This window comes from Etheostoma spectabile, chromosome 5 (assembly GCF_008692095.1).
Source record: "Etheostoma spectabile isolate EspeVRDwgs_2016 chromosome 5, UIUC_Espe_1.0, whole genome shotgun sequence".
NCBI lineage: Eukaryota > Metazoa > Chordata > Actinopteri > Perciformes > Percidae > Etheostoma > Etheostoma spectabile.
This window is the reverse complement of record NC_045737.1, coordinates 14,830,534-14,849,137: the sequence shown is the minus strand read 5'-3', so window position 1 is coordinate 14,849,137 and position 18,604 is coordinate 14,830,534. Positions and strand designations below refer to the sequence as shown.

At 40.5% G+C, this 18,604-nt stretch overlaps 1 protein-coding gene across 8 annotated transcripts in view; it reads left to right on the top strand.

The window, feature by feature from the left end:
• The window catches only part of wdfy3 (WD repeat and FYVE domain containing 3), a gene marked incomplete at its 3' end in the record, with an annotated part of 112,883 nt that overhangs the window by 56,043 nt on the left and 38,236 nt on the right, over window positions 1-18,604 (top strand). For 4 of the 8 annotated variants that reach the window (XM_032517170.1, XM_032517171.1, XM_032517169.1 and 1 more), the window contains 16 exon segments: window positions 523-635; window positions 3,588-3,825; window positions 6,917-7,017; window positions 10,344-10,562; window positions 11,058-11,242; window positions 12,411-12,642; window positions 12,847-13,007; window positions 14,957-15,068; window positions 15,211-15,401; window positions 16,058-16,210; window positions 16,554-16,627; window positions 16,801-16,962; window positions 17,167-17,261; window positions 17,438-17,558; window positions 17,691-17,908; window positions 18,120-18,212. In XM_032517170.1, the coding sequence (XP_032373061.1) occupies window positions 523-635; window positions 3,588-3,825; window positions 6,917-7,017; window positions 10,344-10,562; window positions 11,058-11,242; window positions 12,411-12,642; window positions 12,847-13,007; window positions 14,957-15,068; window positions 15,211-15,401; window positions 16,058-16,210; window positions 16,554-16,627; window positions 16,801-16,962; window positions 17,167-17,261; window positions 17,438-17,558; window positions 17,691-17,908; window positions 18,120-18,212 (2,468 nt within the window). 8 annotated transcript variants of the gene reach the window in all.

Here is an 18,604-nt window from a genome sequence, read left to right as displayed (position 1 = left end):
ACTTTTCACGTTTCATGAGAACATAAGACGTCTTTTCCATGGTTGTCCTTCTGGGAACACAACAACTGTACATGGCAGTGTTGGAGCCACGCCACCTAGTGTACCACTAAAGGACTTAAAAATATTATTGTAAAATGAGAATATTATGGCAATTAATATTTATCTTTTATTTAAAGTTCCTACACAAAAAGTAATTATTATGATTCTTATGTAAATTAAAATACTGGTTTTACCTTAGCCAATGTCACATAACTGCATTTGGTGTTTCGGCATGCCCTTTGTAGGTTTAATGGTGAGTGTAGTCTAGCTTTGTTTAATTACTGGGCTCAACATGTTCTTTTTTTTTTATGCCACTGAAAGGAGTTTGATACAGATGTTGAGTTGCAGATTTCAAGTTTATCAATAATAATCAATAATACAGAATAACAGTAATATTATATTGCCACTTGATTCATGCTGAATTTTTCCCTCCCTTTGTTGGTATATTTATGCTCCTGACATCCTGGTAATTTCCCCCTCCAGGGAGTTCTTGCGTCTTGGAAATCCTCTGAACTGCGGCGCCTGGGACAAGAAGCTACTGAAGCAGTACCGGGTTCACAAACCCAGCTCTCTCAGCTACGACGCCGAGATGAGAAGTAAGACAACAACAACAACTCTCTTCCTAGTTTTGAGCACATGCTTGTGACTGTGCTAGGGGTCTCAGAAGAAATGCTGTTGCTGGTGTAACCGGATCTTTTAAACCCTTGTCTTGTCCTCCCGGGTCAAAAATTGACAAATATTTGACATTTTCGTCTCTTTTTCAGTATTTTTTTTAGTTTTCAATAACACCACTTTACTACCACTAGTTTTACACTACATTTTTGGAATTCATGGTCTCTAACCCTCATTCATATAGAAATATACCTAATATTTGAGTTAAAAAAGCAAAAATTATGAATTGTTTTGACTAATAGTTAAGCTCAAAGGAACGTACAGATGAGTTTAGTCAGGAATGAAAGAGATCAATTGTATTTGCAAAGAGCTTTGTATGGTATCCAATCCATTTTTTTGTGGCAATTTGGTTAAAAAAGAAACCCATTTTTCACATATAGACATTTTTTAATTTTAAATTTGACCCAAGGACAACAGGAAGGTTTAAATGAGAGAGGGGAACACGCTGTATTCTGCAATAACAGCGGGGCCACTTCAAGGAACACTTGAAGTGATCTATAATTTAGTTTTGTTAACATTGTCAAACCTAAAATATGTAGCTCTCAAATTGATGTTGTCAAATTGGGTTTTTCCCCGGAATATTTCTTATGTTGCATCTGCAGTATTTTCCTCCAAATTATTGCGAAATTGCTGAGTAAAAGGCAGACATTTTTTTATTGTTTATAATAATTATATATATATATATATATATATATATGCTGTTGGCAATGATTCTTTATCACAGTTTATTTGATTATTTTTTTATTATTATTTACGTGTTATTTGAATATGTGGGAAAGAAATTTTTTTTTATAGGTCCACCTATCAGTTTATAATAGCTGAGAATTGAAGAGTTTAGTCCATAGCAGTCCTCCAGTACGTTTATGAAATGATAATGTCATTTGGGAGCTGTTCCCATCTGCCACAGTGATAGCAGCTTCCTCCCAGGAGAAAGTTTTGTTCTCTGCTAAAAAACTTGGAAAAAGGCCATCAATCTTCTAGCAATTCTGCTCTTTTTATTTTTTTGCTTTCTCTGCGAGCAAATTGGGACAAATCCTCCGGTGAATAGGCTGTGATTGCAGGGGATGAGCTTTCTGTTGCCATTTAATTGCCCGTTGAAATTACTGGCGCCGGCTTGCTGGTGAAAAGGGTTATGTTTCTGTAGGTTTTCAGAAATGTACAGATGCAAGAACAGACTGACTTTAGTATGTAGGACCCTTTCATTTTACCCAACGTATGCAATTTATTTCATCTTCAGAGTTGACTAATCAGTATGTATCGCTGTCAGATATGGTAAATTCTCTGCTTAAACATTCTTTTTTTTTTTTAAGCAAATCCGCAAGTTATAGGAAACCCAAAGTAGTCTCTTGGCCAATATCCAGTTAATGTGTAAACTTCCTGTTTAAACAAAGATCGGCTTTCCACTGTGAACACAAATGGTTTGTTTTCTATTAACATCTGGTAATGTTGGTAATTTTGTAGGATCCTCAGCATGTCCTAATTGCTTATTGTGTCTCCTCCCAGCTGAGAATGGATATTAAGTCCTGATTAATTACTGTTCTTTACAAGCTGCTACTGTTAGAACACACAGTGCTATCTTTCTCTGTCTGTGAGAAGGTAATCTAGCATGGTTTATTAGCTGCCATTGCTGGGTGTTGCAGTAACTGCTTTGATCGGCTTTGTCTTTGCCAGGTGTGCCAATTCTTAACAAATAAGAGCAATTCATAGTAGAAGTTAAACTATTGTCTGGCTGTCTGTCTGTCTGCAGTATCTACATATCTGAAACTAATCAACAACCTGTGTATGAAAGTTTGGTGCGATCATAAAGAGTCTCTGCTGATAAACAGGGTCTCCTATAAAACAAGCAACATAATACTCAAGTTGGCAGGCAGCAGCAAAGAAAAAGGGGAAAAAAAACTACATGAAGGCTATGGAGTTCTTGGATCCATTCAAGAAACGCAAGGGACAGTATGGTCAGAGGTGTCGTCATTTTCACTCCAAACTGGACCTGGAATGATAAGTTATCCTTTAACTGTTATGCCTTAACATTGGATCAGCATTGGTTGCCAAATTATAGCTGGTTACAAGATAAAACATGTATACTAATCAAAGCCAACTAACCCTATTCAATTCAATTCAATTATATTTAATGTATCAATTCCTAACAAGAGTTATCTCGAGACACTTTACAGATAGAGTAAGTCTAGACCACAATCATTAATTTACAAAGACCCAACAGTTCTAGTAGTTCCCTCCAAAGCAAGCAAGGAAAAACTCTCTTTAAGGAAGAAACCTCGGACAGACCCAGGCTCTTGGTAGGTGGTGTCTGACGGGCAGGTTGGGGTTGAAATGAATAGTGACAATAACAGTCACAATAAAAAGATAATGGAACAGTGACTAAAAAATAGTAGTTTGTAGTAGTTCATGGCAGAGCAGGGCACTGCAGAGCGTAGCAGAATGTAACAGGACATCGGAGGAAGTGGAGCAGGGCCACGGCGACAGCTGCAACCATGATTTTGGAGCCTCCCTGATCCAAGGATATGTTGGGGGGGGAAAGAACATAAGGACTCCGGGGAATGACTCCCCAGAGCTAGGATAGCAACAGGCATTTCTGGGACATGGATGTGCACAAATGGAAAGATAAAGGAGAGAGGAGCTCAGTGTATCAAAGGAAGTCCCCCGGCAGTCTAAAACTATTATAGTATAACTAAGAGAGACAGGGTAAATAGAGGAGCCTTCTCGGGCTGTACTGCCCTGCCTCCCTCTAGTTTTATTTTATTATTGATTAGATGGTAAATTAATTTGACGACTATGAAGAGAAGCAGAGATACAAGTCAGTTTCCCATCGTTGATGTTGGATTTAATTGTGTTTAATCTGTCATTTCTTGACTTAACAGACAGTATGACCATGTCCATGGAAGGCTTCGGTCCTGACAGTGTCTTCGCCACGCCAGCGGAAGACAACGGCCAGTATCGCATCAGCCGCAGCCTTGTGCGCTCCGCTGAGGGCAGCACCGTACCCCTCACCCGAGTCAAGTGCCTGGTGTCCATGACAACGCCCCATGACATACGTCTGCACGGATCGGCGGTCACGCCTTCATTTGTGGAGTTCGACACCTCGCTGGAGGGCTTCGGGTTAGTCGGCGTGCACATTAAAATATTTGAGTGTTAACAGATCTGGTCCCCCATTAGTATGCAGTAAAAAAAATTGTTGTAATTATTTACCCAGGGGATAGGGGTGGGTCACGTGCTCTTTACACTCATGTAAACTACACTTACATACTGTCTTAGGTCTTATGGCTAATATGGTAGCCAACATTTCCCTGTTTACACATCTAGCAGACACATAGCAACATTCACACTGATTTGGAGTTGTTTTTGTGTCCACCTGATGATGAAGTAACTCCAATATTGATTATTCTCTAAGATCCTATTTAGTCTCCACCAATTATTAAGAAAATATCTGGCTTTCCAGCTGATAAATGTTCCACTTTCTTCACCAGCTAGTCGTTACCCTTTGAAAACAGCTGCCTACTGCTGCTGGAACAGGGCTGATGATAATTCGCTGAGTTTATCACTTCAAGCAACACAGTTTAATTTTTCATTCATTACATCTAGTCATTTGATCCATTGTTAACATAAATATTTTCTTGAGAACTTTAGAACTCCAGAATTGGACCAGTCCTCATCACATGCTTTTAAAAAGGCTGTTGCAGAAACCGATTATGCCAGTCCTCTGTAACCCACTTTACTCTAAATCATTCTTTTTATGGAGCAATTTTTCTCACCAGTGAGACACACCTCAGGATGCCACGTGTTATTTTTCCCTACAATTGAACAGGTTGCGTCCAATTTTTTTTCTTTTTCTCCTGAGCAGCACTTGCAACTGTCTCAGCAGGAGGCTGTTATTTGCCTCCAGTTCTAGAGCCACGCATACAAATAGGTTTATTTTCCCAAACCCTTTGCTTTGTGGGTGCTGCTGCTGACAGGCTCTGCTGCACACCGTGCCGCGTGCCGAATGTTAGCGCCACAGTTGCGTGGGGGATGTGACCTTGGCAATTCACCCATACACTTTTCACAACACATACGTGACACACATGTTACACTGACACAAAGTAAACAACTCTTACGAGACACTTAATGCTATGATATGTTATTTTCTTTATTAATATTCATAAAGATACAGGTTTAAGAAAGAGCGAGGCATCTTGCACAAGGTCATTTTAGACTTATTCTGCCAGTTTATGTCAAAGGTTTTTTTCCTGTGATTACCTGACCAGCATTAAATTACAGATTGCATCCCTTTGATTTGGATTATGTGAATAGATTATACTGTTGTAGACCAAGGCAGCAAATGGATGATTTCAAATGAACTATTCTTAAAAGAAAAAGAATCATAGTTTGTCTCATTGTTATTTGCAATGTGTCTGAATCTTTTGTGTAGGTCTGTGGTTTCTCGTTGCTCTGCTTCTGTTTTTCTGTTCTGCGTTGAACTTGTAGACATAAAGTTTAGCATCCAACAGCATTGTTGTTGTTTTAGGTACTGATTCAGCCCCAAACTTTGGTATATTTTCCTACTCTTCCCAAACAAAGCATCTTTCTTCAAGACCTAACAGCAAGATCAGTTGCCTTTGACTTAGGTTTTTAAAACCCCTCTCCCACCCAGTGACCATATGTCCTGGTCCATAACTTCCCAGCTTTCTTGTTTCTTTAACCCATGAGAAGACATTTGACTCCTCGCAGAATAGAACATGGAGTTTCCCCATTAAAACACAGCAAAGCAGCAGCACACAGGCAACAAGGCACTGGCCCACTTTCTCCTCAGCAGAAAAAGAGGCGACACGTGCACACACACACACACACACACACACACACACACACACACACACACACACACACACACACACACACACACACACACACACACACACACACACACACACACACACACCTTCCTCTCCCAACTGTCACCATGAAATATTGATGGCCCTGCTGCTATTAGGAATCACACACAGGCACTCTTTTCTCTTGCACACACAGGCACACTTTCTATCATGCGCAACATGCTTACACACACAAACACACACTCAGACACACCACTGCACACTCACCCAGCCATCCGTCTCACAAGGGCCCCCATCCAGTGTGGGTGGACGGGGGTGGAGGGGAAAAGACTGCATCTCATTCTGACTGAGAAAAGAAAAATTAGCATAGCAAGCTGGTGAAATCCCCGGAGTGTCTTTTTTGTTTTTTTGCTTAACCTAATCAAGGTGATACATGTCGCTACTATGAAGCAGCAGTGTGGTGTTCTTGCTAGTTTGACAGACTCGTCGTTAAACAAAAGGACCAGAGTGTCTGCCCTTGAGAAGTGTCCTCAAATAAGTCATTGAATCCCTGCCAGCTGAAGGGACGCTGTCCTGTAGCTAACCCTGACCTTGGACCTTCCTGTCCAGGTGGACAAAAAAAAGAGAAAGCCAACACAAATTCCAGTCATTGTGGGGCTCAATCAGTGTCTCTTTCAAAATGCATAATTTATAGTGCTAATAAAAAATCTACTCTATAGTAAGTGAATTATATCTAGAGCTATCACTTTTTCATTTTTATAATTGATTTATATCATCTATGTGCATATTATCAATTAGTAATATAAAATGTCAGATTAGTAAAAAAATAAATAAAATAGAGCCTCTCTCAATCCCCACTGAGTCCAGGGGAATGTCTTTAGATTGTGTGATTTGTCCAACAAACGGTCAAAAAACTGAAGATGTTTAATTTAATCCCGTTTGAAAGGCTGAAACCAGGAAATGGTTTGGTAGGGATGTCTGAAAGCATTGAGAGACGAACTAACACATTTTGGTTTTGATCTTTTTATCGAATTTCTTTTACACTTAATTAGTAACTGCTATAACAGTTATGTTTTTTTTTTATCATGGTGTAGAGATGTTTGTGTAAGTTAACAGAAGTGGATTTGTATTTGGACTGAGCTCAATGTGATGCTAACCTACAGGAATTTCCTCCATGTGTCCTGAATCGCTGTTGCAGTTTGGCTTTCTTTACAACAGAGAATGACAAAAGAACAATAACCCGAGCTTTGCTCTCTTTATAAATATTGGATGTTAGGACGAATGGTAGTGAAAGGAATTGGTTTGAGATTGAATTTACTTATCTGTTACAGCTGTTTCACCAGATAACATTAATTATGTCCTCTGTCCTTGTGTGTGTGCAGGTGCCTGTTTCTGCCCAGCCTGGCTCCACACAACGCTCCCACCAACAACACCAACGCCTCAGGTGTCAACGATGGAGCAGTGCTGAGTGGGATGGGTACAGGTAAAGACAGCCTAAACATTCTTCATTTTGCAGCTAGATAGTATAGTACAAGGGGTTACCATCTTAGCCTCTACATTTCACCTTGGAATGTAAAGACATGTTGACCATTTGCAGGACTAGTTGGTGAACTGGCGAGACGCAATCACAGTCATCACATTGACACATTGAGTTTGTGTGTTGGACGACTTGTCAAATAAAACTAGCAATTTTCTTCAGTGATTACTACCTTTATAGATATATGTCATTGAACCTGTATTGTATTTTTTATTCAGTCTTTTTCACCAAAATACCCATTAGGAACCTGCATTAGCAATCATTTAGAGTTGATGTTTCACAGTGACTTGGTTCGGCTTGTTGGACTGTTGGCACTTTTAATTTGGCTTTTCATTTTCTTCAAAAGGGAGAACATTGTATTAGTATTTGAATATTAGTGTAGGATTTAACCACCAACCAACAGCCAATTCCTGTTGTCTCTTTACCAGTAATTTGGGAGACAACAAGTTGTTAGCACTATATGTTTTTTATTCTTGCCCCGATAGTATTACCATTCTTCTGTCATTGTTACAGAAATGATTGAGGTATAAAAACATGTTTCCGATAAAGCAGTGAAAGAGTAAGAACAAGTTCTTCATATGTTTTCCTCCTGCACAACCCACACGTTGTTAATCCCAACACATGAAACACATTATCTCCCTCTTTGAACACTTGACATGCACATTTTGGCCTATTTCTTTAACCACACACACCGTCTTTGCGTTAACTTGTTACATCTTTAGTGTGCACATCTTCCTCATCACTTTTGTTTGTTTTCCCCAGTTCATCTGCATTCCTCTTACTTTCTTCCTTCGTCTCAGGGCACAGTGTTTTTTTTTTAAACCTCTCAGGATTCCTTCTTCTCACCCACAAAGAGTGTATTTGTTCTGATGTTTTTAGTTTTCATCATTGGTGCTTGCAAAAGAAAAACACCTAAAACCCAAACAGTCCAACCCAAAGACCTGAAGGCAGAGATAGAAATAATCTGTGACGTTATGGTTGATTTTCTAGTCTGTAGCCTCATTTAGTATTTATGAAGCACAGCTAGACTTCTCTCCTCTCCTCTCCTCTCCTCTCCTCTTCTCTCCCTCTTATACATTACTATCATTTCTCCATCCGTTTACCTATTCATCAGCTCCCTATGCACTCATCCACCCCACGCTCTCCTCCTCTTGTTTTCTTCAGCCAGTCACTAAACACTATTTATAGACCTCGCCCTTTTTTCCCCTTCATCTCATCTGTCACTCACATCTTCCTCTTCCCTGTCTCTAAACCTTAACCTTTTATGTCTTTCTTTCTCCATCCCTTTCACATTCTCCTTTTTCTTCCCCTCCATCCTTCTTCCTATTGTCACATTACCTTCTTGCCTTTCTTGCCTCATTTGTCTCAATCTTCTTCCTCCCCCTCCTCTGTCCTCGCTTCTTCCCTTTCCTATACCACTCCTGTCTGACCCATATCCTTGGATGACATCATCAAGAAGCTCATTCATCAAAGTATCCTCCGTCTGCTCAGGAACTCATAGCACCTCGGTTGTATCAACCATCTACTTATTTATAGAAATAGATGTATTCCCTCAAACCAGTTTCATCATTGTCTTGGTGTTTGCAGCAGTTTTGCTGCAGCTTTTTCTGCAACATTTATAGGATTTTTATTTCTGTAATCCAAGTCTCATGAGTCCATAATCAGCCCCACAAGTAAGAAGTAATGTAATAGTATCAGTGAACTGGCAATTAGCTTGTAGTTGGTTATGTCCTCCAGTAAAGCCTAATGCAAAAAATCAATCCCTGCTTGTTTGTCTCAGAGCAGATGGAGGTGTGCCAGCAGACAGTGAATTATGGTTTTCTGCCCAATTTTAATTTGTTTTATAAACTTGTTGAGTGACAGCCGGGCAATGTGGCTCAAAGACTAATTGCCTTCAGGTTGGAGCAGTGTCACTTATTTGGATGTTGCACCATAATTTGAGTTCTTTTTTTATAGCAAAAAACATTGTCTGCCTAATTCTGCTCTGAAGGCTGAGTATGGATCTCTATACCTGCACACATTAGACCAAAAAGAAAACATGCACAGGGTGCTGTGCTGCCAAGCAAATAGCGTCTCGGTACAACTGTGTTATTTGCACATATTTAAATTAGGTAATATGCATACATTTGGCACACAAGAGCCTTGTTGCAAAAACAGTCTAAGTCATAAAGATCAGCACTAATCAAACACAGTTACAGTTACAGTATTAGCGTCTTTAGTGAGTAGGGGGTATTTGAAGCCAGTGTACAAGAGGTGTCCTCCACTTCAAATCCCTACATCTTATTTTACAGTCTAAAGGTGTGCATTTAAAACAGCGCTGACAGCTTGGAGTATTGAATCCCAAATACGGTTTCTCTCCGTTCCATTTAAAATAATGTTGTTTTTTTAAAATTTGTGCAGTGGTGAGATAAGACGACCTAAGGGGTAAATGTCACCTTAAAAGAAAAAAACATTCAAGATCATAGATTACACTTAGACAAACTGAGAGTGACAACATTAAACAAAATAAAGCAAAGCTGGTGTAATGCATGAATAGAATTCACATTACACGTTTATCTTGTTGTTATTTTTTCCCACAAGTCTGGCTCAATTTTGGCTATTAACATCAAGTAGGTGCCCAGCAGCAACAAAACAAGAGTAAACATGCAATCAGTCCAAACTATAATATCTGTGTATCTCGTTAAATAAATAAAAAATGTCTCACAGGCAAAATGTCTTACAGAGAGCTACAAATAGAACAGTGAGAAACCCAACATGGTGTATACACGCCAAAAGTCCTAGAGGCCAATTTGTGGAGAGAACGAATGGGTTTGTCCTGTTTTAGACAGTTCAGTAAATCAGGATGCACGTGTAACAGTAGGTAGCGCCTCACATGGGTCAGTTTGTGTTGTTTTAGAAATCCCAGAGCAAGATACATGGATGTGGTGTTTTATTGGGATGAACAGACAGCAAGTCTCTTGTCTTTAGTTTTTTAAAATGTTTTTTATGACTCCTTTTCTGACGTTCTTCATTGTTTAGAGTCTCTCCTCATTTAATTGGTCCTTTCGTCTGTCTGTTATTTATAGACTATGCTTTTTATTTTATTTTCTATATGCTACCTTTTGTTTCATTATTTTAGGGAACCCAACATGTATATGCAACACACACACAAAAAAATCAAATCAAACCATACTGTACAACATAACAGTCTGAACTTTGAAAATATTAATTATTAAAGAAGATTCCATTCCTCTGATGTCTTTTTCTTCCACCTTTCCCTCCTTTCCCTCCAGGGGAGCGCTTGTTCCCTCCTCCATCAGGCCTTAGCTACTCCACCTGGTTCTGCGTCGAGCGTTTCAGCGCAGCCCCGCAGGCCCACCCGGTGCGACTGCTGACCGTCGTCCGTCGGGCCACGTCCTCAGAGCAACACTACGTCTGCCTGGCGGTGGTGCTGTCTGCCAAAGATCGCTCGCTCACCGTCTCCACCAAGGAGGAGCTGCTGCAGACCTACTGTGAGTACAGCAGTAGAATATGACAACCTGTTTCATTTATTGCCTCACATGGTGTTTCCTACATTAACTGTAACTTTGGCGTAGTTTAGTTAAAGAATAGGTGTGATGTAAACATTTACACATGGCTCTGAGCAATTAAGATATTTTGTATGTTGCGTAAACCTGACATGCTAACACAATAAGGGTTTTCAGTGGTTTGGTCCAGTACATATACAATTTTCAAACATGCTTATGTTGTTGTAGATATCAGTTATGATCGAATATTATATCAACCGTGGATTGAATCATGTCAGTATGTATTTAAATGTAGAGACTGTTTATGTATTGTGTTTTGAAGGGTGGTTAGTGGTAGAAGTGTGCATATTTATTACACCTTATAAAGCTGTGCCTTGTGGGATTTCAGTCAGTAACCTAGAGGTCATGGTTTTACACCTGCCCCTCTCCCTCTGACTCATCGATACTGCCCCCTGCTTCCCTCTCCCTCCCCCCATCAAGCAGCGGATGAGTCGAGTGAAGAAGCCTCCTTCTATGAGATCCTGCCCTGCTGTGCTCGTTTCCGCTGTGGCGAGCTGATCGCCGAGGGCCAGTGGCACCACCTGGTGCTGGTCATGAGCAAAGGCATGCTGAAGAACAGCATGGCCACTCTGTACATCGATGGCCAGCTCATCAGCACTGTCAAGGTAAAGTTATAGATTTGAGTGATATCATACCTGTGCAACATCTCAGGAAAAGTCTTCCTCCTATTCTCATTATCATATAATGTAGATGGACGTGTGGATAGAAATATGCAGAGTAGATATCTGATTGATCTCACATATACTCAAATCTGCAGTCAGCATACTGTGATGTGGCCTGTGGTTTAGTGACTTTAGATTCCCCTGAAACTAGAGAGCAGAGCAGGGAAACGGCGTGGCAGACCACAGCTCCCAGCTTCCTCTCAGCACTGCTGATAACAGCGGCTTCATTTCCTGCTGAGGTCTTCACACAGGAAACAACAAGCTAGTCATATGTATCTTGTGTGTCTGTGTGCATGTAAGAGTGTACTTGTGGTTGTGTTTTTTGCCTTGTATGTCTGTAAAGCCCAAAATCTCACTCTTACTGTAAGTATACAGTCTCCATGGATCTTTCCGGTGCTGAAAAAGTATCTACCCAGTAACAACAAGAACAACGGTACATTCAGTACCTCAAACGGATGATTTATGAAAAACAACTGTTGTTATTGAATTGTTGGAACAGTTGTGTGGTAGTGAGCAAAGGCCGTATTTGTTGATATTAACCCACTGAGCAACCCTGACCACTTTTGTGTATCATTAAGGGCTGCAACCAGTCACTATTTTTAATTATATTTTAATCCTATAATCATTTTTAGGTTTACTCAATTAATGTGTTGTTCATAAAATAGTGAAAAATGGTCATCACAAGTTCCCAGGCCTAAAAGTGTCTTCAAGAATCTTGGTTAGTCCGACCAACAGTCTAAAACCCAAACATATTTAATTTGCAATGATATATTTGAATTAAACCTATATAAAAGTCAGTCATTTTTAGAACACGGTTGGATTATTATTCTGCACTCACTCTAAAATGTGCAAATTGGTTGCCATGTTCATTTCTACTCATTCTGCAGCTGCTATTATAATAAAATGCTCAAATTTAAATGTCCACATATCTAAAACATGAAAGTAAATAGCTTTGCTCACTGTTCTGTAATTACACAAATGACTGACTGTGTGGCTGAAATCTTTAGCACCATCTTTGTGTGTGTGCACTCGAGGAAAATTTCTAAAAGTGGTATTCCCTTATAGATTTCACTCATCTGCATCATTACCCTCCCTCTTTACCCCCCTCCAGCTTCACTATGTCCACAGTGCACCAGGCGGCTCAGGCTCCACCAACCCTCCTGTGCTGAGCACTGTGTACGGGTATGTGGGGACGCCGCCTGCACAGCGCCAGCTCTCCAGTCTGGTGTGGCGCCTGGGGCCCAGCCACTTCCTGGAGGAAGTCCTGCCTGCCACTAGCGTCGCTGCCATCTACGAACTGGGACCCAACTACGTGGGAAGCTTCCAAGCCGTCTACCTGCCCTGTGAGTGGTCCGCTTTGTCCTCTTCTGCTGCCCTGACAATTTTACTCTTCAATTCTTATATTCTTTAATTTAGTGTACCATCTTCGCTTTTTTTCTACCTTTTCTACCTTTTCCTACCCTTGCCTTTTTGTAATTTTATCCCCTTTCCTCACATCTCTGCCATATCTTTATAATACCTCCCGTCTGTCTTTTTCATTTTCCCAGGTAAAGACTCAAAGACAGAGGGAGCACCTGCCTCGCCAGTGGCGTTGGTACCAGAGGAGAAGGTGTCCTTCAGTCTCTATGCGCTTTCTGTCACTACTCTCTCTGTGGCCAAGATCAGGAAAGTCTACAACAAACTGGACAGCAAGGCTATTGCCAAACAGGTTAGACATACCACTGCTCTGTAGAAAGAAAGTCACCATGCTTGTATTGTATTTTATTAAAGCCACTGTAGAATTGGAGCCTGTACATCTTTGGGAACTTTGTCAAAAGCAATCATGGAGCCTAAAGAAAGGGAGAATGGGCTGAAAGGAGCGTATAGACTGGAACAATCAACTGAATAAAGCCTCACTATGACTTTGAAAAACTGGAGAATGAGTGTTTCCAAAATATTGTCATTGGAGAAACGAGACACTCCAGGTAAACACACGGCAGCTAACAGCTAACAGGGCGAGCTAGCTACCAGCAGGATAGAGACAGGGTAGGTGAATTTAAACAATGTGTGAGTTGAAAACATATATTGTTGTCACATAAGGGCCCTGTTCATGTGGCACAGTGATTTTAATTGCATTGTGTGTCTGTTAAGAAGCACAAAGGCTCTCTAAAACTGGCCTTGTAAACTACCGTTTTAGCTCAGTGGAAGCTCCGAGACATAGCAGCAGCTACTCCGTGTTGTCCGCACCGATTTGGCTCGTTATTTTTTTTTTATTGACTGTACTTGCATATGTAAAGCAAACAGAATTCTCCTTTAATAAGTTAACAGATTTTCCTCCTTAAATCTAAGGTATAAATATGTAGATTAATTTAGAAGGAATCTCCAGATGCAGCCTTAAAATAATACCATCTCAATATGTGTTTTGGAAGCTTTATTTCAATTAAAGTAAAAGAAGACTTGGATGAAAATCTCCAAATTTACCAAAACATGAGAAAATCTCCTGCATTAAACAGTAACTTCATTATTTCGACCGTAGGCTCCTCATCTATTAACAGTTTTCATTAATGGTGCAGCGTTTTTTCCTGTGAAATTAACAAAATTGCAGCAACTGCCTTTTACAGTTTAGTGTCAAGATTTTTGTTGAGATGTTTTATAAAAAGGAGTTATCAGTAGCATAGAAAACATGCACATTGTGGCAGAGTTTCCTTTGCTGTTTGCGATTAATCTGGTCAATACAAAAAAGTCTCTGTGAACTGATTATTTTGTTGAGTATTTATTTAAACTATAAAACAATTGCCTAAGGGAAATAAGATAAATTGGTAAGGTAGTCAGAGTTAGTGTTAATATATTTAGTTTTTAGTTAAAATTTCATATAGATAATTATTTAATAACCATTACCTACTATTTGGCCTTATTTTTTTTCTTGAGCCCCTGCCACCCAAAATGTCTCTGGACGTCCCTGTGCAGGTGCATAGTGGCATGCAAAGGTCTTTTCACTCTTCAACAGAAGATATGCAGTTAATCGTCTTGCATGATTGTTCATTTACACATAATATGCATTTACAGTAACTAACACACCATCCCGTTATGTGTGTGTGTGTTTGAGTTTCAAATGAGCTCCCTTCCCCATTCTTATCTCTCTTCCCACCTGTCAAGTAATTCCCCAACCTGCTTTGCTCTCCCTGCTAAACCTCGGCCCACAGCGACTCGCAGGAAGCAAACGGCAAAGAAGAGCAGAGACAGCATTTCTGCAGCCGCAGGGACCTGTAGTAGAATAGGAAGAGAGTGGTTTATACTAGTACCAGTAGTTAAGATGATGCATTAGTGTTTTGTTTTATAAAGAAACAGACCGTAACAATACCACTTCTTTCTCATTAAAACCAGGAAAATGTCACATAATGGGTTTTTTCATACCTGTTTCACTTGCTAAATTGTACTCATTTCATTCTAACTGGCTGGATCAAAGCATCACATCCACATCAAGCAGTATTTGAACCCTACACAAAAGAGAAAGTCTATAAGACTGTATGGGATAAATTTGACAAGGACAAATGAGAAAATCCTGCATGATGCAGTGGTGAGAGAGTAAGGGAAATGGCTTCATAAAAAACCTTAAAATGAAGAGTGGCAGTGTGTTTTTTTAGTTTCTTGGTTTAAATATCTTCCCTCCCTCTGCAGCTAACTGTGTCTTCTCATGAAAATGCCACTCCGGTCAAGCTGATTCATAATGCCGCCGGCCACCTCAATGGGCCAGCGCGTACCATTGGAGCCGCTGTAATTGGATATTTAGGTAAGCCTAGTCTGTGAAATAACCCATAAAATCAGCAATGAATCCTGTTTTCTGTGACAAGCTCATACATTTGAAATGTCATATTCATGCTGCAGCTTTACTAAAGGAAAACACACCTTTCCTCTTTCTTTTACCCCTTCAGGCGTCCGTGTTTTTGTGGCCAAACCCGTGGCCACCAGCCTGCAGTATGTGGGTGGGGCGGCGGCCATCTTGGGCCTGGTTGCCATGGCGTCAGATGTGGAGGGGCTGTATGCCGCTGTCAAAGCTTTGGTGTGTGTTGTAAAAAGCAACCCTTTGGCCAGTAAGGAGATGGAGCGCATCAAAGGCTACCAGGTTAGACACAATTCTCTAGTTTAACACCGGTCACACAACAAGTTCTGATATTCTGGATTTTACCTGTTGCCAAAAAAAAGTAGGGAAACAAAAGCTCTTTAGTTGGTAAATACAGATATGGTGTGGTGGGTTTTTATAACTGACTGTTAGGCGGCATGTTTCTTTTGAGATTTTTTTTTACACTTGACAAATGATGAGTACTAATTATTTTCTCATTTTCTTAAGAATTAACGCAATGTGAAAGTGTCACCCAAATGTCATAAATATTGCCGCAACATAGTAGTTTGCAATTTTGTTTGACGAAATTCATTCGCTAGACCGGTTCATATTGTTTTGACGATATATTTTGTCACATCCCTACGTACATAGCCCTCTGTCCTATTACCAGTTTTAAATAAATACACTTTGAATGAATACTCTACAAGTTTTACTTGTATTTCCACTTACTTGCCTCTCTTTGCTTCTGTAATTTAGTATTTCTGTTTCCTATTTCTGTTGGCTGTGATGTTAAAACTAATGTTTATTTTCTTGGTTAAACAATCACAAATGGAAAGCTTTTGTGATTTCTGTTTTTACAATTATAAAACGGAAATGTGACGTGACAATAAAAATGCGATGAAATACACTGGCTAAAATATATTTTCTGTCCCATGCAGCTGTTGGCTATGCTGCTGAAGAAGAAGCGCTCGCTGCTCAACAGCCACATCCTCCACCTCACCTTCTCTCTGGTGGGAACAGTTGACAGTGGCCACGAGACCTCCATCATTCCCAACTCCACCGCCTTCCAGGACTTGCTCTGTGACTTTGAGGTGAGGGCTTTGTCAAATAAAACCACAATGCCAGAAAATCCTAATGAAATAAAGCACCAAACGTATTACTTTTAACAACATTATTGCAGTCCACCTGTTAAAAAATGTTGGCATCTGACTATTCATCAGCTTCAATCTGGCTGATGGGAAGGGTGAGAGTTGCAAGTGTACTTTGAAATGTACTGGCTGTTGTGACATAATGAGAAGAAAAAAAAGTTGTTTACACAGCTGTTGAACCTTTTAGAAACTGGGCCACTCTGTACCAAGATGCCACCTGTCCTCACCAGTAGTTTGTGTTGCCCAACAACTTGTGTGGTCTCAGTCTGCTCCTTCTGCTCCTCAGGTCTGGCTCCACGCTCCGTACGAGCTCCATCTGTCTCTGTTTGAGCATTTTATCGAACTGCTGACAGAATCCAGGCAAGTCTCAACACTTTATTTTCCTTAAGATCTGTCCAAAATTAAAAAAAAAAAAAGTGATTAAATAGTAAAAGCTCATTATTATTATTATTTTACTGAAGATGTTTATTGGCAGCATTAATTACATATCAGCAAAAAACAAAACGGTGTGTACCACTTCCTGTATTGAACAGTGAGGCGGCTAAAAATGCCAAACTGCTGAGGGAGTTCCAGCTGATCCCCAGACTGCTGCTGACCCTGAGAGACACCTCGTTGTCCCAGCCCACCGTAGCTGCCATCAGCAATGTCCTCAGTCTGCTGCTGCAGGGCTTCCCCAACCCTTATGATCTGCTGAGGTAAACACATGGTCAGATATACCTATCCACAAGGACTAAACTTGTTGTACATTTAACTCATGCAAGCTAATGTCACCATAGAATTAGGAACTTAGCAGAAGCAGTAGACTTTAACATGCATATTGCATTTGTTTGTCATTACCGTATGCTTGATTCCAAAAACCGGGGAACGGAAAGCAAAAGGTTTTTTTCTTTACCACACAGGTTTGGCCAGTTCATCTCCTCAACTCTTCCCACATTCGCCGTGTGTGAGAAGTTTGTCGTCATGGAAATCAATAATGAGGAAAAGATCGATGGAGGTAACAATAAATGAAACACATTGCATCCTTGTTTTATGTGGCTGAAATAAAAAAGCAGTTATTTTGGCTGTTTATTTGGCTTGTAATATAAATGCATATATATTCACATTTTTCAGCCTGTTTTGGGCCTGTGGTTTGACAAACCTAACTGACATGACTGATCTTTGTGCCTCCAGTTAATGATGATGATTTTGGCGGTCTCCTGTCGGCCAACCTCATTCTGCTGAGAAACCGACTGCTGGACAACCTGCTCAGACTGCTCTTCACCACCAAAGAGAAGTGCACAGTCAATGCCCAGTAAGTAATGCTAAAAGTAACCTGAGATGGTTGTGAGGGTAATGAAATTATGATAAAACAAAGCTGTTAGACATACCTCCCCCGGCTGTAGAGCGTCAGTTCACCCCATGAGCTCTCTGCCCTCCCCCCCAGGGCGTGTGAGGAACTAGTGCGAACGCTGGGCTTTGATTGGCTCTTGATGTTCATGGAGGAACACCTTCACTCAAGCACGGTCACGGCAGCTCTGTGGATCCTGGTGGTGCTGCTCTCCAACCAATCCATCCTTAACCGCTTCAAAGAGGGACTTTGTGGAGGAGGCTGGCTGGACCACACCGACTCTGTCCTGACCAATAAGATCGGCACAGTGCTGGGTGAGTGCAAAACCCTGCGTTGACACTTGACAGTTAATTAGACAAAATCTGGGAAACAATAGTAACTACTGAAGTAGTTGTAGACTAGTGAATTTTAGGCAATTGTCTTGCAAGGACGTGTGCTTGATAATAGCTCACACTATTGTTTAATTCTTTACACTACACAATAACGTGCAGTGTATATACTGTATGTTGTAATATGGCTCAGCAGACGCCTCTCCCCACTCTGGCAATGCTTTCCGTCGGAGTTGGCCATCGTTCAGTAAACAGAAAGCTGCGCAGTTTGTGCGCCTCACAGCCAAGGGTTCGTCTTCATATTTTTTGCCTCCCTGCACTCCCTGCTGCTGCGACCGTAGTCCCTCTTGAGCTCAATGGTTTTCAACCTGCTCAGTTTGTCATTTGAAGTATTTGTAGGTATAAATGATTTTTAACTCTTGCCTTAAAATTGTGATTTTCCTATTCTCTTTACAGGCACTTTTATGCTATAATTATTAACGTAGATTTTATTCGTATACTCTGTATATACATTACAACCTCACTAATCTCATTTTAACAGCCTCCAGGTTGAGAACCACTGACCTTGCTTATGAAAACCTTGCTGAGTAGTGACATGGCCTAAGGGAATTACCACTGCTGTAGCCTTGTCCAAGTGTATGCAATCAGGTTGAAACCCTTAGTTTTATTTAGATTTGGAGT